At 24.2% G+C, this 22,970-nt stretch overlaps 5 protein-coding genes across 12 annotated transcripts; 3 read left to right on the forward strand and 2 right to left on the reverse strand.

Annotated features, from left to right (window-relative positions):
* Positions 1 to 8,021: 8,021 nt before the first annotated feature.
* LOC100867193 (uncharacterized) lies at positions 8,022 to 12,568 on the reverse strand. Of its 4 annotated transcripts, none has more exons than XM_086916112.1 (4): positions 12,339 to 12,568; positions 11,524 to 11,631; positions 10,285 to 10,879; positions 8,022 to 9,691 (listed from the first exon to the last, which is right to left on the reverse strand). In XM_086916112.1, exons 1-3 carry the CDS (start codon positions 12,393 to 12,395, stop codon positions 10,313 to 10,315), a joined length of 732 nt encoding a protein of 243 aa, XP_086772238.1. In that variant the 5' UTR covers positions 12,396 to 12,568; the 3' UTR covers positions 8,022 to 9,691; positions 10,285 to 10,312. The 4 variants fall into 4 exon arrangements, with proteins under 4 accessions (XP_086772238.1, XP_086772237.1, XP_086772235.1 ...); XM_086916111.1 differs by having other exon boundaries at positions 8,022 to 9,694; XM_086916109.1 differs by lacking the exon at positions 12,339 to 12,568 and adding an exon at positions 11,814 to 12,299 and having other exon boundaries at positions 8,022 to 9,694.
* Positions 12,569 to 12,958: 390 nt separating this feature from the next.
* CstF50 (cleavage stimulation factor subunit 1 Cst50) lies at positions 12,959 to 15,276 on the reverse strand. The gene is made up of 5 exons (XM_086916108.1): positions 15,231 to 15,276; positions 14,894 to 15,031; positions 13,820 to 14,720; positions 13,633 to 13,726; positions 12,959 to 13,523 (listed from the first exon to the last, which is right to left on the reverse strand). The coding sequence occupies exons 2-5, from the start codon at positions 14,962 to 14,964 to the stop codon at positions 13,279 to 13,281; spliced, it is 1,311 nt and encodes a 436-aa protein (XP_086772234.1). The 5' UTR covers positions 14,965 to 15,031; positions 15,231 to 15,276; the 3' UTR covers positions 12,959 to 13,278.
* Positions 14,987 to 16,900, forward strand: Rpp20 (ribonuclease P protein subunit p20). The gene is made up of 3 exons (XM_012495462.3): positions 14,987 to 15,421; positions 15,747 to 15,915; positions 15,984 to 16,900. Exons 1-3 carry the CDS (start codon positions 15,242 to 15,244, stop codon positions 16,100 to 16,102), a joined length of 468 nt encoding a protein of 155 aa, XP_012350916.2. The 5' UTR covers positions 14,987 to 15,241; the 3' UTR covers positions 16,103 to 16,900.
* Positions 16,227 to 16,900, forward strand: LOC147656294 (transmembrane protein 203). Its single transcript, XM_086916113.1, has one exon. The coding sequence runs from the start codon at positions 16,227 to 16,229 to the stop codon at positions 16,638 to 16,640; it is 414 nt and encodes a 137-aa protein (XP_086772239.1). The 3' UTR covers positions 16,641 to 16,900.
* Positions 16,901 to 17,273: 373 nt separating this feature from the next.
* On the forward strand, positions 17,274 to 22,809 carry LOC100866960 (uncharacterized). Of its 5 annotated transcripts, none has more exons than XM_086916118.1 (9): positions 17,274 to 17,591; positions 17,861 to 18,071; positions 18,189 to 18,399; positions 18,493 to 18,754; positions 18,905 to 19,057; positions 19,121 to 19,696; positions 19,763 to 20,175; positions 20,347 to 20,554; positions 20,633 to 22,809. In XM_086916118.1, the coding sequence occupies exons 1-9, from the start codon at positions 17,564 to 17,566 to the stop codon at positions 20,644 to 20,646; spliced, it is 2,076 nt and encodes a 691-aa protein (XP_086772244.1). In that variant the 5' UTR covers positions 17,274 to 17,563; the 3' UTR covers positions 20,647 to 22,809. The 5 variants fall into 5 exon arrangements, with proteins under 5 accessions (XP_086772244.1, XP_086772241.1, XP_086772242.1 ...); XM_086916115.1 differs by having other exon boundaries at positions 20,652 to 22,809; XM_086916116.1 differs by having other exon boundaries at positions 19,763 to 20,169; positions 20,652 to 22,809.
* The last annotated feature ends 161 nt before the right edge of the window (positions 22,810 to 22,970 follow it).

The following is a 22,970-nucleotide window of genomic DNA, read 5'->3' on the forward strand; positions in this document are numbered from 1 at the left end:
TTTTCATATTATTTTAATTTAAACATATCTTATAAACATAATATATATTTATATAATTCAATAGCAAAACTGTCTTATCTTTTAACTATAATTTAGTGTTTTTCAAAACAATAATATAAACATTTTCTGTGCAATAAAAATTTTAAGCAAAATGAAAAATATATCAAAAAATTATTACTTATATTGTGATACAACTAATATAATGAAAATCTTGTAATTTTTTAACAATATTTTTTTACTTTTTAATCTCAATAATTCGACCTCAATCAAAATTTTTATTAATAACTTGAATATTACTTGCCAATTACTTGTAATAAAATTGTTAAATAATGTCAAATAACTAAAATTATAATATAAATTTTTGTTACAAAGTTTTTATTGTAATGTTATAATTTAATGTAATAATTTTTATGTAATAACAATTCAAAATCAAACTATTATTTTCATCTTCAATCTTTTCTACTAGTTTATACGATACAATATTATATTATTAATATATTTATATTTAAAAAAAGATGTGACAAGTATTACCCATTTAATATTATTATTGTTCATTTTTTACTTAAGTTAAATTCAATACTTGTTATAGTAAAAAAACTATTGTTATGTATAATTGTTGAACAAAATATCTGTTCCTGTAATAGAAAAATTTTTTATAAAATATAAATTCTATTCAAACTAAAAATTTCATTTTCAAGAATATTTCTTCTTATTTATTCTTATTAGAACTTAATTCGATGTGAAAACTTTTTTTTTCAAAATATTTTCCATAAATATAATCTATGAAAAAATTCCATAATTGTTTCAAACTCTACATAATATATATTTTTCATAGAAGGCAAAAAATATCTTACTTCTTAAATATTTTGACAAAATATACAAAAAAAAAAAAAAGTTCTAAAATTAAAAAAAAAAGTATAAATTTCTAATCGAAATGAATAAAATTATAGTTAAAATTTATTTCAAAAATTCATTACTAATATTACAATTTATGGGGAAAAAAATAAAGATACAATAATCGATACAAATATTATTAATTGAATGGCATCATGGCGATTCACGTGAAATATAGCATTTCGATACGATTTCCTCGATTTCTCGTTTTAATCACGCACGTTCCGTCCACCAATCACGAAAGCCGCTCGAGAAACGAGACTCATTTGTTAAACCAATTACCGATCTCGTTCTAACCACATCATCCCGATTCCTCCCCCACCCTGCACTTTCCCGATTCGAAATCAATGCTGTCACCGCTCTAATTGCAACGACAATTAATTTACACGAGCTGGCCGCCGTTGTTTAGATAATTGCGCGAATTACATAGAACAGCAATACACAGAGAATGATGTGTCTAACGTCGTACCGTCGACACGATTCAAAGTGCCTCGAAATTCAAACCTATCAAAGGCAAATGTTGCGCCAATGTTGTGGTAATTAGGAAATAACAATGAATGAAAAGCAAACGCGATGAGTTTGAACCAGAACGAAATTATCACCGTGGTGAAAATCATTTGAAAGCATAAGTGGTCGACAATTGATTGATATATTCATATTGATTAAAAGAGTTTAAAGAAAATCGATACATTTCGAAGATATCAAAAAATCATTTAAACGAAAATAAATAATATCTTTAATAATTCTTTTGTATATTTAGATTCAACATTTATTATATTTTGTAATTTATTATAATTTTGTTTTCGAACAAAATGAGAAAATTAAATTTGTTAAACTTAAACGATAAACATGTCAAAAAAGATGTTATTTTATGGAACATGTCTCGACGTATGAAAGAATTAATACGTGATAACGAAAGATGTGAAATGTAAAAGCAAGACAGTTTATTTTACACGATTAAATATTTTTATACTTTTGTTTATATGTATTACATTCTGGCATTATTTAAAACATATTTGACGTTGAATATAATTTTTATTAGAATGTGAAAACAATGAATTAGGTATTTATTTAAATAACATTTTAAATTATAAAAATTTTTAGAAGATATCTATTATGGATTATATAGAGTTAGATTTGCTTTGATACATAAAGCCTCGAACATATCAAATCTCTCCAAAAATAATAATTCTAATAACACTTAACTGAAAATAAAAATTGAATTATGTGCATAATATGGAATGTATTCTCATGTAAAATAATAAATATTTCATAAAAATCAATACAGAGTACTGAAAAAACTTTATAAAAATAAAGGTACAAATATTGAGAGAAACATTTGAGTTTAGTTTCAAAACAACATTTGTTACTTGAAACTAAAACAATTGTTTCAAGTAACATATTGTCCATACGTGAATCAGTTTGTTTCTAAAAGTAGAACATTTATTTTTTGTAGCTGTAATATTTATTATTATTAATGGTAAAAAAAAAAAAGTGTATTTGACCAAATTTAGATTATCAAAAATTCAAAGACATGCAATTTATGAATACATTGAAATATAATGACTTGTTGAACAACATTATTTTTTCTTGTCAAATATAGAATATCTGCATACTTTGATTAGAGTTGTAGCTATCGATTATTGATTATTATATTATCGATATTTTATTAGTTTTTGATATATCGATAATATCATTAGATATTACATGTATATATAAGACATTTAAAAATATTATCTTTAAATTTAAAAATATCTCTTTTTATTAAAAAATTATATTGCAGTCTATTTTAATCATTTCTATTCGTGTTATCGATATTGAAATCGAATTTGAAATTAACATAATTTAAATATATCGAAAATTCAATGAAATATCATTAATCCATAGACAATCGTTAAAAATATCTCTAATAATAACTTAAAATAAAAAAAAAAAAATAGAAATTTTTATTCGTTACCGATAACGATATTGATAGTCACAATTCTAACTTCAACATCGATTTTATTGTACGAAAAGCTGATATAAATTAGCATAGAACAACTATTAATTATGTTAAAATTTTTTACAGTAACGAAAATTCTTGCAAAGGAAAATGTTATTTGAAATTATTTCAGGAATCTCCCAGTTTACGAATATTCAAGCATTTGTGAGATCAATTCTGAATATACCGAAATATTTTTGTTGTTGCCTTATCGAGTTATCTTATGTTCCCTATTTTTTGTTTAATTTTTACCACTTTGAATAAAAAATATGCAATAAGCAACGATATCTGTTAATGGCAATACAAAAAAAAAAAAAACGTTCGATAACAAATAGCAACTTTTTCAAAAAATATAAAACATCGATAAAATATTCCTTGTTGTTTCAATGAAAATGCAGTTTAATATTTCAATAGAAATATAACAACAATTCAATATATAAGTAAATATAGAACCTGACTCGTTGCAATTACACTTATTGCACGGAATCCTCATTCGTTGTATTTTAACGATCTCCACTATGAGTTCCAGAACTTTTGACGGTTTAGAGAGTAGGAAAATATAGAATGAGAAAATGTGAAAACGACTTGTTGATGATTAGTTAATTAGTCTTTCGTTGTACACGATTTATTTTAATTTTTCCATACATCTTCAGTCCTGTTTTGTATATACTGCAAAGTTCTACTGTACATATTTAGAAACCTTAAGACTAATTCACATTAGCAAGATATGATCAATAACAATCTAAAATTTTATCAAGATATTCATACTTGAATTTCATTACCTTTTTGAAATTTCTTTTCTATTTTGATCAATAATTTCAATTTTTGGAATGAATCGCAATTACTTTTGGAATCGTACAATTTATTATAATCTCTGTTTAACTGTTTAATTAGATGACCAAATCAAATCATATCTGCAACAGAGAAAGTAGATAATGAAATAGAACCAAAATGAAAATTTATTTTCGGATTTGGAAATTCACAAACAAGTATATTTTTTATACAAGCATATTATTTGAATAGTATACATATTTCTTGCATATTTTTGTATATTAAACATATTCTATCGGCTATATTTTAGTTTTAGGGAATAATTTTACAACATTAAATGTAAAATGTGTATTAATTAATCGAGCACTATTTTAATGGCTTCTTTATATATCACGAAATCTCGTGAAGCATAGAGGTGATTCTATATACGATAATAAGTCGAAAAAAGAAAATTTAAAGTGTTCGAGTCAGTCAAAGTTTGAAAATTTTTCGAGTATAAAATTTCGATAAAAAATTCTACAAGCAAAAAATATAGAATTAATTTCATTTCATTTTAAAATTCGTAGATTATACGATTTCTTGATTATGTATATTTAATCTCGATTTTTTTTCAAAAACAAATAGCAATGTATCATAACTGATTTTTAATTAAGTCACATTTTAACACATCATTACATAGTTAATTACATAGGACAAATAATAAATGAAAATAGTAATGTCAAAAAATTCATATAGTATATAGATCATTTTAAATAATAATAATTTTTTTCATATTTATAATTAGTATCTTTTTTTATGATATACAAGGTGTTAATATATTTGTGAAACAAGTTTGTGAAGGATCGATTCTGAAGATCAAAACAAACGTAAAAATTGATATACAAAAATATCAATTGAAACTTATTTGTTAAAATTATAAGCAATTTAAATTTATGTTAAATAAAACGAGACAAAAATAGAGCAAGATATAATACAGGAAGACAGGACAATCTATTTTTGTTTCGTTTCTAATGCAAATTTCATTGCTTATAATTACTTATAATTTAAGTTTTATTCGACAATTTCGTATATCACTTTTGTATTTGTTTTTGTTTTCAAAAAAATCAATCGTCCAAAGATATCCTACGAATTATATATTAAGTATTAATATATTAACATTTTATATATAATGCTTTACATTACATATGCAATAAATATAATTATATATAAGTATTTTATGTCGTTTTTAAAAATAATGGACATACAAGTTTTAAATGGTATATATAAGAATAATATGTAACAATAATAATCACATTCATAATATAATAATGCACAATGTCTTTTTAACTTTACACATATTTTATATATATTAAAGTTATTTTATACATTTTTAACATATTGTATTTGCATAAAAATCCAAATTTATATATTTTTTTATTCTTTTTATTATATAATATTGTTTCATCGAAAATATTTTCTTAAAAAGAGGAGAGGTGGTTTAAAAATTTCATCAATTTCCAAAATATTTTTAAAGAAAATTAAAAAGAAAAATGATAATTTTTAATTAACATCTTCTAATCAATGTAACCAATTTATGTTCAATCAATGAAGATACTGTCCTTTCTTGTTCAGTTAACCAACTGACTTTTAATTATTGAGAAGCATTGTAATGTAGAAGTAATGCACTAAACAGCACTTCTTATTACATGTTCGCTCGCAATATGTCAAAAAGATCGGACAGATACTTGATTCTTTATTCGAATCTCACTGTTATTATTTAACACGTTCTAAGATAGATTATACATATTCCATTATATGAACGTTTTTTGATGATTTCAAAATAAATTCCGAAATAATTTTTCACCTACCTTTCTGTATGATCGTCTTCATTTTGAATAATGTCAATAAATACAATATTATAAATGATAGAATGCGATGCAATCTCTTAAAAAAGTCTGAAAAGTCAGGATTCCGAAAGATCTTAGTTTATCAAACATTTACATGAATTATATTCGTTGAAGATAACAAAGAAAATAATAGAACATTTGGAAAAACTGAATAAAGATATGAAACAAAATCAGATGACAATACTAACAACAGTCCCATTCGTAATAGACCGAAGGAAACAACAGCAACGCACTCTATAGATCAGACTAATTAGCCCACTAGGATTATCGAAAGAACTAATTGACAATATCGCGCGAAAATTTAATCGATGTTGAGAAAAAGACGATACAAAAATATTTTTTAATTAAAAAAAAAGTGATAAAAAGGATGAACACAGTTATTTAAACAATAAAACAAATTTAACAAATAATAAAACAGATATATATATATATAAAACATTAAATTGTAAGTATACTTACTTATCTATATATAGATTGTAAGAAATACGAAATAATAAACATATTATCCAGAGAAATATCAAATTCTTATTACATTGTGAACAGACATAATGAGTAAAAAAATAATAAAGAAATTGAACAATTGATCAGTCGAAAATTTTTTTCGTTTCGACACGTGAACCGTAGTCATTGTAGATTTTTAATGTCTATTATGTTTTTTAATTACTATATTTTTTTTCTTAATAAATATTCATAACAAAATTCAAAATTTTCGTTAAAAAATTGTTGTGCATCCAATTGTATATTAATTTCTTTATAAAATCTTTTTTTTATACGCGTGATAAAAAATTGACAACAAGAAAAACTGTGTCTTTATTGTTTTTAAATGCGAATAGAATATATATTATTAAATGAAATCAAATATAATAATTACTTTAATTGCTTTTCCTATTAAGATACTCTGATTTTTCTCTTTTATTAGAACATACTTTCATCGTTTTCAAAGAAAAAAATATTAATTCTAAGAATAATTTTACTTATTTGTTGTATCATATTTTTATACACATACATATAAAATGTAAATATAGTAGACTTTCTCTTATTCGGCCCCATATTAATCAGCCAACAACATATCATAATTTTATATTATATATATATATATATATATATATATATATATATATAATATATTAATTTATTGATATTAATAAATTATTATATCTAAATTACATATATATAAATAAGAAATATTATATGCATATATGTACATATTTTTTTATTATATTTACAATATTTATGATATCAGATTAACCAACTATTCATTTATCCAGTCTCATAAAAGTCGGTCAAGAGGAAGTCTACTATAAGTAATATTTTAAGTTCGCGGCATGTATAAAGTGCGCCTATCTCGCCATCTGGTGAGGTAGAATGTAACTGCTTATGTAATAAAATTAATATTATCGATTGTCGATAATTATGATTGCAAAAACAGAACGACATAACGAAATTATATCGCGAATATAAATTCATTTATTTATTATGATGATTCTCGTCCCGTTATAAAGAAAATTCAACAATTGTATTCAAGAATATTCATGTTTTCGTAAATTAGTTTTAAAAAATAAATTTTATCAAAAGTAGTGTACTATCATACAAAATCATTGTTTTTTGTTCACATTTCTATTAATCGCTCCAGCTTTGAAATAATTATTCAATTAAAATATAAATTAAAATATATATCAAAAATTAAATTCTATTTGATGAGACGCAATAAACTTACCCATTTGTAGAAACGCATGTATAACGTCTATTAGATTAAATATTTTTATATCTTAAAGAAATTTAAAAAACAAACTTATACATTTGTTGATAATGATTTTTTTAATTATTTGATTTCTTTTAGATATCTGCGAGATCTAATTATACATCAAATTTCAATAAATATATTTTTTATCATGTTTTATTCTTGTATTTCAAGTTATAAATTTATTTAAAAATCGTAATATAAATTATTGTTTTTCTTTTAAAATGTTTATAACAATCAAATTTTATATCACGAATACTCGCACATATCTAATGTTTCGGATTGTATTATCCAAATGAGATCAAAAATTGCGCATATAAATGTATAGTCATATGAAAATGTCGACTATAAAAATTAATATACTGAATTTAAATTTTTAAACAGTCTGCCATTTTCAACCGATTAACTTTGATCAAAATATGATTTATGTTTCTCAAATCGAAAAAAAAGTTTTTTAAAAAACTTTTAAAAAACTCTCGTTCTAAGAGTTTCAAGATTAATTCACCATAAGAATTCTGTAATTTGTAACAAGAATAGATATACAGCTAAAATAGCAAATATATATGTATATGCATGTGTGTGTGTATATATATGTGTGTATGTATATATATATACTAATCATGTATGTATATACGTATATACACAGACATATCGTAAAAATTCTAATATCGAACCTTGTAGACATCTTTTCTCATAAATGCTAATCATTTATATACTTATGTATAGATAAAATAAATGTACTATTTACTCTCGTAAGAAGGACTAAAAGTTTTAATTTATAATGTAATGTATGTTATAAAGTTCCATTTTTGATTGAATCAGCAAAAAATAGGTTTCAGCTATACTTCCTATATTTTCTATAACAGGATGCTCACGCTGGCACACGTCGTTCCAATCCTTCACGCTAGCACGTAGGAGATAAGATCAATTGCCACACACGAAGCTTAACCTTAACTATATACACGCGTATCGCATTTGATTTTAATCTCTCGCGAAAAGTAACGCTTTGACTCGTCATACTACTGATAAGAAAAAGAAAAAAATACATGGAATGGCAAATCCTATCTTTTCTTATGATATAATAATTATCAGAAGCAAGCAATTCAACTAAAATCACTTTCTTCTTTATCTTTTTTTCTTTTTCTTTCTTCGTTTACAAATTTCTAATATAAACAACTTTATTAAATTTTATCAAGTTAAAAAAATTTACTCAAAAGTTTCAAAAAACCTATTCAAATATCTTGCAAAGAATATTAAGAAGAGAAAGAAACGGAGTTAATTTCTAATTTAAGTTTCTAAAAGATATGCAAACGCGATTGAAACAAATTGTTTCCTTAATTGCACATACGTTCGAACGTTTGAACGTTCAACGATTAGATTTATCATTCCATTTTTATTTATATCTTATTAAAATCTGTGAACCTTTTAATTATAATTCATGAATATAATCTATCTGTACATTCACAACCGTTCAAATACACAATAATATCAACATATTTAATATTGGACCATTATAAATGAAAAAAGAGGGTGCTTAATAAAAAGATTTACACTCATTACACAATACCGTCATTTCGTGAAATTCTATCATAAAAAAATACATATGCACAAGACTATCTTACAAATCTTTATTTTTCTTTCCATTTTTTTTCCTATTCTTTTTTTTTATTTTTTTTTTTTGTTTTTTGTTTTTTTTTTTTAATTCAAGAGATAGAAACAAAGTTAAAATATTAGTTACCAAATACGAAAGAAACTTAAAATGTTAAAATCGATGAACCGGTTGATATTAGTAACATTATGCGAGGAAGGAGACAATTGATATCACGCTACGACGCGTTTCTCAGAAATTTTATTTCTGTATTCCATGAAAAAAGAGAAATCGTTTCACCATAATTCTCATATATTCCATTTCATTCAGTCATTATTTATATAAGATAAGATATTACAGTAATTTGCTATGTACGAATTAATTTCAGCTACTTCCACATCAGATCTGACTCGAAGACTGATATTTAAAGACTCCGACCTCAGCTCTGATTTGAAAACAACTTGTCTATATAAGTCCATATTAAATATATTTTACAATAATATTATCATTGTACATGAACAACGTACGTTCTACACCTCACTTTTGCATCTTAAACTAATCAGTGCACAAAAAGTAATTTTACTTTTTATCAAAGTAAAATTACATTAAAATAACTACTCTATGGTACCAATACCATTAAATACATTAATTAAACATATATTCATTCTGATAATGAATTTATAATATATTTGATCTTTCGTCTGCAAATTAAAAAGAAAAGTAATGTTCATGTACACTGATTAGAATAACGATCGGCAAGAAGGTGTCAATTTGTTAAAATAGACGAGGGGACTGGATTTGTAACCCCAATGTGTGCGCCGCCCTGGTACCTGCTACAATAAAATCAATATTTTATAACAAAGTCATTCATTCCAAACAAGTATAATGTTTTGACAATGTTTTCTATGATTCAATTTGCTTTTCAATCATATACTGACATTATTAAAATCTATAAAAATCTATACAAGTTTCATACCATTCATTCACGTGTATTATTAAATAATTTTTTTTTTTAAATGTATTATGCACTCTCTTATATCAATTGAAAAGACTGAGAATATGTGGAAAATTAATCTAATGATTTCTTTTTAATAATAAAACTTCTTTTTTTTTAAATTTCAATTAAATCTTAAATTATTTATTTATTAATAATAATATATATCATTATCAAATTGCTTGATTATATCTCATAGTGTTACTTTGTATTTATTACTTTATAATTATAATTATTCATATTCTCTTAAAAATTAAAATCCAAACAGACAAAGCTAATTATATATTTTCCTTATATTTCTGTAATTACTTTAAAATATGCATACATAATCCATACATTCTCATTCTTTTCCATTTGAATTTTATTTGACAAAAAATGTTAATGCTAGTGAGACAAATCAAAGAAACAATTATAAAAAAAAATGCTTACATGAAGTTGATAAACAGGCAAAAGGAGGTTATTCCTTATTTTCTTCAGTAGTAGTGGTGTTAGAGAGATTTTGAGACTCTGACGAAGATGAAGGTGGTGCCTCTGTTGTTGTGTCTGTTGCATCTTGACTCGAATCCGAGCTATCCTTTATGTCCTCCTCCTTTTTTTCTTCACTGATACTAGAACTCTTGCTTTCTTCTGCAAAATTCTCTGATTCTTCTGCAACTTTTTCCTCTTTGAAATTAGTATCAAGAGTCTTTTCAATAGCTTCTTTACTTTCTAATTTTGTAACACCTTTGTCTTCGCTGTCTGCCAATTTTTCTGTTTCCTCCTTATGTTCATCCACATCCATTTTCATAGATTCCTCTTCAGAATGTTTTTCACTTTTATTATTAGCTGCTTCTTCATCCGTATTATTGTCATTATTTTTTTCTTGCCTTTTAGGACGCCCGCGTCCACGACCAGTACCTTTTGTCGATGTATCCCTTTTTTCTTTTTTAGGTGGAGATGGTACAGGTGTTGATGAAGTTAGGCCTCGTGCTGAGCTACGTGTGCGCCTTCTACCTTCAACTTCTCCAACAGATGCATTTAAATCCTGTAACAAAAAATTATTTATTAAATTTTATTCTTAATTTTAAAAATAAGTAATATAATAAATTCTTACATTAAAGTATATGTAACTGTGATCAACATAATTGTGATGAGAATTTTAATGAGTAAAACTATTTCACTATCTCCACGCTTAAACAAAATTTTTCTATTTTAAAAAAAACAATATAAAATTCATATTATCTAATTAAATAAAAATATTCAAAATGAACTATAAAACTATAAAAAAAAAATATTAATTGATAATTAAAGTAATAATAAAAAATCAAACAACCGATTTGTGAAACATAAGTAACAATTCATAATTGGCGGCCACGACATGTATTAGCGGGAATTCTTCCCCTCCAAAGACTTGAGAGAACTTCCCCTCACCCCTACTCCAGCCCTTAGCATCCCCACTCTTTACACCCTTCTGCTCACGTAGCAATGTTTACGGGTAGGCTAAATGGAGGGAAATAACGAAGCGAAGGGATGAAACTTTGGTCACATAGATTTTCAAAATACAACATTTAAACATTAGAGAAATAAACTTTTATTATGTGATTCAATAAAAAGATATGATTTTTATTATTTTAATAAATAAAATAAGAAAATGAAAGAGAAAAAATAAACGAAAAAAACACGTGATACCTTTGTGACTCGTTCTCCTTCTTGAGCCAACCTTTCTAATGTAGAGAGTCTTTTCGTGCCTCCTCGTTTATTTTTCGTTGGACTTGGTTTCTCTTCTGCTGAATGATCCTGAAAATATTTTTATTATTGCGTTTTAATAAGTTTCAATGAATAGAAACATTTGAAAACTTATAATGTCGTTCAATCGTAATTTAACATAAAAGTAGCATCAATAATACAAAAACGAATTATATCCGATTTAAAGATTATATTAAACTAAAAGAAAAACACACAAACGTGATAATAATTACATCCGCGATAAGATTATCAAGGACCGTTGAACTACGAGAATATACGCTAAGTTTGTTTAAGTTTCCCGCCATTTTGCCAAGTCGATATGTATTTCTAGCGTCGTAGCCTCGAACGATGTTAAGAGAGAACAAGTTTTTGTAGAAAACCTCATGACATATATGGAATCAAAATCTATTTCCCGCCTTTTTTTTATAAGGGTCTATTGCATTAACTAGAATCTCCCTTCGTCATAAGAATCACAAATAAAAAACATCCACCATCTTTGCCAATGAAGGACAAACGGCGCAGCTTTGAAAAATCACTGAGCCTGTGGTTACGCGCAATAAGGCACCCGTGTTTTTCAGCTGTATAGTTTCGTAGTTTGTATAATCACTTTCCAAATAACATTCCTTCATTGTAATACACGCTATTCTATCGAATTTTCGAGAAACTAAGCATCTTCTTGTATTTGAGGGGCGCAACACGCCGCCTTAGCATGAAAACTCGGCTTGATGAAGATATTTCTCGTGCTTCCCTCTGCTTACCTTTGATACATCCTCGATGTTGTTATCATTTTTGTTCTCCGCCTTAATCTCGGACATTTCTTCGCAACTGAATCACTCAAAAACACTGGAAAAACCGCAGTTTCTCAACAAGAATTTGTGCTGAGCCCGGTCGCACTGTTTATACGATAAGCAAAGATGGCGGTTAGCGTGGGTCACGTGACACATCGTCAAACGCAGAGCGGGAGTTCAGAGCGCCGCCTTGTGATTAACTGAGTAATTTGACACGTAGCGACGCATCACATATCGAACATTTTAAATTTAAACATTTAATTTATATTTTATTATTCTCTTCGCATTAAATTACTATTGATATCATTTCATCGACTATTACAAAGATAAATTTTCTTTTAAATTTTTCTTTGAAATGTAAAAATAATTAGATATTATTAAAACGAAAAATATAAAATATATGTTATATATTTTATATTTTTGTGATTATTATTGAAATACATCTCATATATTTATAATATAAAATATTTTTTAATTTACTTCTGAATGTAAATAAAGAATTTTTAATAATTTTCTTATAGTCGATAATTTAATATCCGCATTTATATGAATTTACTTATTAATAACAATAACATTGATAAAAATACATATTAAAATAAAGCAATGTCTTTTTTTTACTTCAAAACAAAAAGAAATGAATACGTACAATGATATAAAATTAGATCATATCAGATTAACTAAACGTTTATCGCTTCAGGATATAGTAATTGAACATTTGATCATTAAAGAACATTGTAAATGTTGAATGTAGTTTTCTTTTCATACAGTTTCTCATATGCCATTATCATTGTTTAATATTTTAAATGATTTTAATTATTTTAATTAATTATCATGATAATTATTTATAGTAAAAGATATTACCAAACATACTAAATTTTTTTAAAATGAATAATTGCTCTTTAATACCAATTTAATGAGTTGGCATTCTTCTAAACCAAAATCTTGCTCTAAAATCATCGCTGCATGTTAAGAATGCTGGAGCTGTTGGAGAATGAACAATCAGTCTTACTGGACCATTATGTCCTAATGATAATAATTGTTTTCTAGATGCATTTCGAGAATTCCATGCACATAATGATGTCGTAGCTTCATCAGGAAACATTACATAATCTTCAGTATGATTAAAAATAGCTTGAGCTTTATGTTCTTGTTTGCCTATTAAAAATCATTGATCAATTATAATACATAAATTAATTTTTTTTATGATATTAAATTAACAACATTCATATGTAGTTTTAATATATTTAATGTTTTGATATTTTACCTGTAGTTCCAGCACCTGTATATGCTATTAAACATCTGCTAGTAGATAATTCCCATAATTTAATTAAAGAATCTTTTCCTGATGATAATAAATACTAAAAATCAAAATTGCAAGATTAATATTAATTATCTAATTTTTAGATTTATATTTTAAATATATCAAATATACATATATTTCAAATATTAACCTTTCCATTTCTAGTAAATGTCACTGAACATACTTCATAGCCATCATGTGCTTTCACAAAGGTATTTATACACCGATTTGATACACCATCCCATAATTTAATACTTCCATCTTTACCTGCTGAAGCATAAGTTTTTGCATCAGGAGAATATTTAATACTAGTTATTCCAGCAGTATGTTGATGACTTGGTATACTACAGACGAAGCATTGTGCTGTATTAACATCATATAATCTCACTACTGAATGATTAGTTCCAACAACTAAAAAATCACCAGTAGGATGGAAAGATAAACATCGTATTTGATCTGCATCAGTAATGGTTCTGAATGCCTTTTTAACACTAGCTTTGCTGAAATCAAATAGCTTAATAGAAAAGTCTCTGCTTCCAGACACAAGGATAGGTTCTCTTGGATGAAACTCTAAACAAGTTACTTCTTCTAAATGATCATAAAGTGTTCTTATAACTGGATGGCCACCTGTTTGATCACCTGGTGCCATTTCATCTGGTGCAGATTTAGCTAACATTCTATCCACATCTAAAATTTTAATTGATGCATCTACTGATCCAGTTGCTATCAATTGACCATCTGCAGAAAATGCTCCAGCTCTACAATTTCCTTTATGAGAGGTTACATAGGCAGTCTCATATTGTGCAGGTTCTGGAGCTTGAGTTTGAGCTTCTGTTTCAAATTCTAAATCTAGGCCAGGCCCCAAAGTATTGTCAAAAGTTGATGTGAAGGAAGATAAATTACTTGTATCTTTTTTAGAACGATCAGGTTCATGAGCAAGTCCAATTAACATTAAATGAAGTAAACGATCAGATGGAGGACATGGAGGTTCTGCTTGGATAATATTTGACAATTGCACAGCCAATGTTTGATGTCCATCGTAAAATAGTTGACTGAAACATTTATTGTAAATTATTATCAATTTTTGATATAATCTTAAAAATAAAATTAAAAAAACATATTCATAAATTTTATAATTTTTATAATTTAAAAAAACTTTTATTTTTAATATTTCAGAAGATTAAAAGGTAATTACACATATATCTAAAAAATAAAAATATGTAACCTTATCATAAGTCTATAAAGGAGTTCTCTGCTTTTTATAATATTTTTCGGATCCACTTCTGGTTCTTTCATAATGTATGAATTTTGTATTTACGATAAATCGAAGTATGTCACTTCTTTTCAATATAATGCATTAAATCTGTAGATAAAATGTCTATTAATCAATGTCTTTAATATTCGAGGTTATATTTCTTTCGTGTAACTAATTTAGTAATTTCATTTATCATTGAATTTTTACATATCCAATTTAATAGTCTTTTCCTACTTAATCAATAAAAAATATTTATCAATAAAAATATTCCTTTAAGAACAAATAGACAATAAAAAATAGTATGTACAACTTATCAGAATGGCCGATGTGCACGAATGTTCTAAATTGAAAGTAAATTTTCTAAGAGAGAAGAATAAATCCATAGCAAAGCGTAAGAAATTATTATCTTCTAATTATATTATTAAAAAGAGACAACCTTTTGATACAGAAAAAAAACGCGATAAAGACATATTTATTACTAATAAAACAAATTTTAAGGTAATTTTTACTATAAGATTACTATAACCTTTATTTTTAATATTGTTATTTATGTGTTAATAATTTTTATAATAAAATTTCATTTATACAGAATTCATCTTGCAGCTTTTTATTATATTATCTACCTATCGAAACATTATAAATATTAATTTAAATGTTATAATTTATTCAATTTTTTGTTTAATTTTATATTTATATTAAATACAAGTTCATAATTCATTATATAGTTATTTATTCAAACTAAACAAAAATAATAAATTTAAGAACAATACTTTTTTGTTCTTGTTAATCTTAATTGATTATTTTTTATTTTCTATAACATAAGGCTCAATTGAAAAAGTGTGAAAAATTCTTAAACAATGGTAATTTTGAAGTGATTATTCATGGTCTTGGTTCTGCCATACAAAAAGCATGCAGCTTGGCTTTACAATTAAAGGAAATACATTATGGTGGTATAGAACTAGATATCAAAACATCTACAATACCTATAATTGGTATATAAATATTATAAAATAATATATTCATGATGTTGAACACTATAATAATTTTATATTTATTACAGATGATTTTGAACCTCTTGATGATAATGCAGATTATGAAACAATTAATCGAAATAATTCAGCAATACATATTCGTGTTTATAGAAAATTTTCAATAGGTACCCTTAAATATCAAGAATAAAATATAATTTTTCAAAAAATATTGAAGATTTTTTAATAAACATAACTTATTAAATTTATTTATAATATGATAAATGAAAACATAAAATCAAATTAATAATTGTATCAAATTTAATCCCTTTAAAATGATATTTTCTTTACATGAATTAGTACATTGGTTGGGATTAACAATTTTTGAAATATGGATAAATTTAGTTTCATTAACAATCTTCACTGTGTTATTAGCTCTTAAGTTGGATGATAATTATTTCTTGGGTCATACAGGATGGTGGATAGTATTTTCACCACTTTTTGTTGCAGATGGTTTGAATACTTATTTTTGTGCAATTATTTTCATAAGAATGCATTTGGAAGGAATGACTAAAGCTGCTATTTTAAGAGCATTATGGAGTATTATATTATTACTTTTAATATTTGTATTTAAATATCTTTTGTGTAAAAAATTATCAGGTCAAAGTCCTTTAGAATATTCAGAAGTTTTAAGTCCTATTTTTATTCTTTTGCAATTAATTGCAGTTAGAGCATGTCAACTTCATTGACTACTGCAGAATATTATTATCTATAAATACAAAACTGCAATAAAATATTCATTTTAACTATTATGTAAATAATTTATATATATAATATAAATAATTACTATCAAGTTGTTCAAATTGTTCGTTTCTTATTTCATTATCTTAATAAGAATATTGTTTCAAAAATGAAGAAATTATAATGTGAATAATAGAATTGTATTTAAAAATTTAATTGATAAAAACAATATAAATATAATATTGTAATAAAGAATGATTCATTTGTACTATTGTCTTTTAATTTACCTAATAATTAATAGTATAAATATATGCAATAGTCATTAATAATAAAAATTTGAATTGCAATTATTTTTCTATAATTATTCATATTTTTAGCAAATTTATTTAAATTTTAAATCAATTTAAAATCAATATTTTTAAATTTTAATTAGTAATCTATATAAAAAAATGTCATAACATTTTAATATATAAATTAATAAATAAATTTTTAAAATAAAAAAATAATTTTTTAATTTAAAAATAATTTAAATTTGAAAAATTTTTAAATAGTAATATACGATTATAATGATAATAATAAGCAATGAGACAGAATTAATTTTATAAATTTAGCAATGTTCTATTTATATTTTAAAGGTAAATAATGAACAAGTGTAAAGCTTAGGATGGTCTGAATTCTCCCCCCAATCATCCTTTGTCTAAAATCAATATTTCTAGCGAGAGGGTGAGAGAAACGGATGGAATTGTGTTCGCGAATTAGAGAAGGGGCTAATCGGACTGCTATAAGTAAAGCCTGTTGCTGCAGTCACATTTCAAAATTCGTTATTGCAATAAGTTGTTCGCTCGAATTAAAAAAGAATTTGATTATGTATTCTTGCGATTTAAATATTTGAAAAACTTAGTGATGTGCTGTGAATATCAATCTAAAGATTATGGATAAGCTGAGTAATTGGACCCGTGGTTAGTTTTTTCTTACATTTTATAATTCTTTTTATTTAGTGATTCTATAATTTATAGTTTTATATTATTAATTTAATTAATAATATAATATACAATTTAAAATATATAATTTTCCATGGTAAACATTGAGATATAATAAAAAAAAAAAATTGCTGATTTTATAATCATTATATAACATTATAAACTTATCATTATAAACTTATCAATTTTATAATTATTTTACAATATTATATCAAATAATAATTCAATTATTTTTACTTTACTAATAGGTATGAATATATCATCAACATCACTATCTGGACAAAATTGTATTTCAAATTTATCAACATCTTCAATTTTAGATAAATTATTAATCATTACTCCATCATTGGTATCAATAAACCAAGAGTTAAAATGGATTTTTTTTTTACATATGTATGGTTTTGCCTGTCTCTTCTTTGTACTTGCATTTTATACATTTTTATCTATTTTACACTTAAGGTATATATGAAATTATATTTTATTCTAATGATATATTTTTAAAAATATATAAATTATAAAAATTATAAAAATTTTAAATATAAAAATATATAAATATATATATATTTTTTTTAAAAGATCCCTTATATCAAGCCGGCCTTTTATGTCTACAATAAATATGTTTTTATGTATATTTGGAGCATCAAGAGCAGCATGTCTTTTTATAGATCCATATAATCTTAAAGATATTATGCCCAAAATTATTGGATCTATAGTGTGGGATATTGGATTTCCATGTATAACATCTGCTTTTAGTCTTATACAACTGGCATTTTTACAATTAACTCAGGTAATTTTAATGTTATGATAAAAATTAAATATTAATTAAGAATGATTTTATATATATTATATATATTAATAAATTTTAATAAATAAATTTTAGCTCAAATTTGGTCCAGAAAAGATTCAGAAAGAATCTTGTCTCAGTTTAATCATAACAGGACATTTTTTTTTCATAATTGCTAGTGATATTGCTCTTATCTCTCACAATTGTTACATGGTAAAATATGTAGTCCAAATAGTGTTCCTTATCTGGAGTATTCTTTTGTATTTAATATTCCTACATGCAGGATATAAACTAATTCATTTACTACAAACTGTACCAAATAGTATGTTAATGAGGGATTCCAATACACATCAGAAAGGTTTGTTTATACATATTATTTTTAATTTATTTATACATATAAATTATTATAAAACTATGGACATAAAGAAATCATATTAATACTTATTTATATATTATCATCAATATTCTATTCTATATTAATTTTATTCTATATCAAGTACTGTTTTAGGTATTATGCAATTAGCAATGTTAGCTCCTTATAATAATTTGGCATCATCTGTTGCTGCTGCTTTAGTACCTACTTTGCTCAATCCTAAAATTAAAGATGCAGAAATAACAGAATCTGCAACTTTTACAAACGAGTTGAATAAAAATTCTAAAGGTAAAGATAGAAATACAGTCATAAATGTTGAATTTAAAAATTTTTCTTATTTTAATATCATAGATGGAATTACAAAATCTGAAAAAGAAGAACAAATCCTAAAAGATTGTGATAAATCTCCTTGTAAAAGTATATCATCTCAAGAAGAAAAAATTATTCCCGTATCAACAGTACCAGAAGTATATGTTAGACCTCCGACACCTACGCCATCGACAACTAATTTACCTATAATAACAGTATCCAGTCCAAGTCGTAGAAGTTCTGTCGCTAGTAGGCAAGATAGTGAAATGTCTAAATCTTCTCGTAGAAATTCAGAATGTAGTGTTAAATTCATAAATGAAGAGGATGGTTTTTCAATCGATAGTCGACGTAATTCTGACTTTAGCCCTAAAAATTCACCCGATATTGATAGAAGACGATCTCCGGATAGAATGTGCCGAAGATATTCTGAAAACGTAACACCTTTAGGTAGTATAAGAGATTTAAGACGATGTTCTGATTTTTCACATGAAAAGAATAGAAGTTCTCAATTTGCTGCTAAATTGAAAAGAAATAGCGATTTTGGAAATAGAACACCTAGACGAATGCTACCACCAACTGATCATAAATTGCCAAGAGTAGTAGATCTAAGTCCTACAGGTAGAAAGTATAAAACTTAAAGCATTGAATTATATTATAAATAAATTCATATAAATTATATTTCAGGTTCGAGACGTAATTCAGATGTTAGCAGTTTTATTTCCAGAGCCGAACTACGTAGAAATTCTGATATTTCCTTTCGACGTAATTCGGAACTCGTTCAAGTTAAGCCATTAGATTTAAATCGTCGAAGTAGTGACATTAGCATTAGAAGCTTGAGTAGAAGTCCAACTCATAGTCGTAATATAGTTCCTGAAAAAATAGAGATACATGAAAAATCTGAATCTGATTCAGATCAACCTGATTGTAATGAAAAAGCAGCTCTAATGGCAGAAAAAAGTAAAGATAAAGATAATGATGGAAAATCACGAAAAAAAAATTTATCTTGGAAAAATGAAAAAGAGAAAAAAGATATTGAAGATATAACTGTCGAGACTAATTTGCTTCCTGAAAATATTAAAGTTGATGGAAAAGTTGCGGTATTTCTAATATAATTAGCTATATTTAATTATATTAAATAATACATTTAATTATATTTGTTTAAAAAATTATATATAATTTATGAAATTATATATAATTTATGAAATTTAATATTCTCATTCTAATAAATTTCTATTATATTATTTTAATAATTGAATATTTATTTTCAGAATAACGATTTTACACTTCATTCAATATTAAATCATATTGCATACGTAAATAGAACCAAATCCGATACTCCTTTACATGTGCTAGAAGCAAATACTGCGGCAGTTAGAAGATCGCAAATTCAAAAAGTATTGAATGTAACATATATAACTGCGATTTTAGGGATCATTTTATGCATTACAGATATAGCACGTATTTTTGGACCATACGGTAATTTAATATAAAATATATAATTATTATTTAAATTTATTATATATATAATAATAGATTAAAAAAAAATATTTTTAGAAAATTTTTTTTAATTTAGGACTTTTAGCTGAGACTGTGAAATATGGATCAGAACCAACTATTACACAGTATCCTAAACCATGGCCTTGGTTTATGTTTCAAACTTTTTGCAGAAGTTTAGAATTGATTATGGGTTGGGCAATGGCAAGTATTACCAAACAACCATCAGTAAGCCCACGACATCAATATTTAAGCAGTTATCCTAATTATAATTTACATATGAAAAGAGGTAATAATCCTTATATATGAAGCAATATATACTAAATCGAAAATCAAAGAATTGAAATGCCAAAACAAATATTTTAAAATATTTTTAAATATATTTTTAAAATATTAAATTTTATTTAAGTTGATACACAATTTACAAAAAAATATTTATTATATTGTTTTTACAATTATGACTAAAAGAACATGGAATATATAATTCCATTATATGAAATATAAAAAATTTTTTTTAAATTTAAATTTAATAAAATATAATTAAATAATAATTTTAATTATGAAAAAATAAAAAATAACTAATTAATTAAAATATTATTTAAATAAATATAGCAATAGATCAATATACTGTTTTAAACTAAATAAATACGTGTTCTAACAAAAATTATATATAAAAATAAATTTTTAAAAAAATTTTACACAGGAAATATTCTTCTAAAGAATATATTTTATTGATTGAAAAATATTTCTATTTTTCAAATTAAATTAATTTTTAAATATATTATTTTGATAATATTTTTTAAATTTCTTCTTTTTTAAAACAAAAATAAAATATTTTATATTAAAATAGAATAATGAATCTTTACAAAAGAATTAAATTTTCCTAAAAAAAAACCTAAAATCTGTATAAAAAGTATTGTAATAGTAGATAAACCACTCAAGTAAAAAATTTTTACTCTATGTCTACTGCACCAATTGATAAACAATAATAATATCAATTCAACTTTGAAGTGCCCTACTATTAAATGTTCAAAAAATCTTTATAATTGATATGTAATCAATCTCTCTACAAATGCAAATTGTAACAGTGTTGTGATCCTACATGTGATATACAATTCGTGTCTAGAATAGGAGGTCATTTTACGCTTATGTAAGTGTCAAGTTACAATATAACAAACTACCTTATGAGATAAGAGACTGGATAATTTTCATTACTAGTTATAAAAATGTTATTTGTTATTTAATTTTTCATAAATCTTTGTGTATAAGAATATTAAATTTTTTTAAAATAATTTTTATAATCTGACAATTGTTGGAAAATTATTCATTACTTTTATATTAAAATTATAAATATTTTATATTAATATATTTTTATATTCTTATATAATAGTATCAATTACTGTAAAATATTAAAATTATTTGTTAAAATGATATAATTTCATCATTTTAATAAAAATAGTACTTTTGTACATTTTGTATGCTGATATACATGAGAAATAGAAAGAGAGAGAATGTGTGTAATCTATACATATGAAATTTTAATATGTGAAATATATTAAATCAGATTTTCATCATATATTAAAATGATTATTTTTTTAATGTTATTTACATTATTAAAATTTAGATTTGAAGAATTAAATATATTCAAATCATTAATAGCATATTATCATGAAAAAAAAATGCATAAAATATAATGTAAATAATTATACTTACACAAGCATGAAATGTCTCACTATTTGTTTAGAAAAAACATAGATAAATGTTTAATGTGCCAAATACTTGTGTTATCAATATAAAATGTTTACAAAGATTAATTTATCTGTATAAATTAATCTTTTAAAATTATTCATATAAATAAATATTTATATACACTTCAATGTACGTACAATAACAAATAATATTTTAATTGTATTGATGAATACTGTTTGAGATGATAGTATACAATAAACTACTATTTTTATCAATGAATATCAGATTATTAGATGAAAAATTGTCATACAAAATTAAATGAAAAATTGCATAATAATAAAAATTTAAAATAATTTAAATAAAATGTAGAGATTACTTCTTTATAAACTATTTCTCTGAAAATTTTATGAAATGTAATAAATATTATATATGTATTTAGATATAAAATTGTATCTTTACTAAAATTTAAATGATCTACAAGAATGAAAAATTAGAATTAAAAAAAAATAAATAAATAAAAAGATTTCAATAAAATTATTTGAGTTATATATATTTCTCTTTAATTAATAATAATCAAATCAAATATAACAATAATTTTCATCAAATTATCCTTTTCCTTAGATTTTAAATAAATCCTTGATACACAATTTTTGATAGCAATAAAATTGTATTCATTATTATAAAATTATTGTAATAATTAATTTGCATA

The sequence above is a fragment of the Apis florea genome, unplaced genomic scaffold, assembly GCF_048593485.1.
Source record: "Apis florea isolate Af1SG1 unplaced genomic scaffold, ASM4859348v1 contig_37_pilon, whole genome shotgun sequence".
Lineage (NCBI taxonomy): Eukaryota > Metazoa > Arthropoda > Insecta > Hymenoptera > Apidae > Apis > Apis florea.

Excerpts from the sequence above, each read along its gene's own strand:
- LOC100867193 (XM_086916109.1), bottom strand. The coding sequence starts at position 11,885 with ATGGCGGGAAACTTAAACAAACTTAGCGTATATTCTCGTAGTTCAACG. Across the intron at positions 11,632-11,813 it reads TTGATAATCTTATCGCGGAT|GATCATTCAGCAGAAGAGAA; the intron begins GTAATTATTATC and ends AAATATTTTCAG. Across the intron at positions 10,880-11,523 it reads AAGGAGAACGAGTCACAAAG|GATTTAAATGCATCTGTTGG; the intron begins GTATCACGTGTT and ends TTTTTGTTACAG.
- CstF50 (XM_086916108.1), bottom strand. The coding sequence starts at position 14,964 with ATGAAAGAACCAGAAGTGGATCCGAAAAATATTATAAAAAGCAGAGAA. Across the intron at positions 13,727-13,819 it reads CATTTACTAGAAATGGAAAG|TATTTATTATCATCAGGAAA; the intron begins GTTAATATTTGA and ends TTTGATTTTTAG. Across the intron at positions 13,524-13,632 it reads TACAGGTGCTGGAACTACAG|GCAAACAAGAACATAAAGCT; the intron begins GTAAAATATCAA and ends GATTTTTAATAG.
- Rpp20 (XM_012495462.3), top strand. The coding sequence starts at position 15,242 with ATGGCCGATGTGCACGAATGTTCTAAATTGAAAGTAAATTTTCTAAGA. Across the intron at positions 15,422-15,746 it reads CTAATAAAACAAATTTTAAG|GCTCAATTGAAAAAGTGTGA; the intron begins GTAATTTTTACT and ends CTATAACATAAG. Across the intron at positions 15,916-15,983 it reads ATCTACAATACCTATAATTG|ATGATTTTGAACCTCTTGAT; the intron begins GTATATAAATAT and ends TATTTATTACAG.
- LOC147656294 (XM_086916113.1), top strand. The coding sequence starts at position 16,227 with ATGATATTTTCTTTACATGAATTAGTACATTGGTTGGGATTAACAATT.
- LOC100866960 (XM_086916114.1), top strand. The coding sequence starts at position 17,564 with ATGGATAAGCTGAGTAATTGGACCCGTG. Across the intron at positions 17,592-17,860 it reads GCTGAGTAATTGGACCCGTG|GTATGAATATATCATCAACA; the intron begins GTTAGTTTTTTC and ends CTTTACTAATAG. Across the intron at positions 18,072-18,188 it reads TTATCTATTTTACACTTAAG|ATCCCTTATATCAAGCCGGC; the intron begins GTATATATGAAA and ends TTTTTTTAAAAG.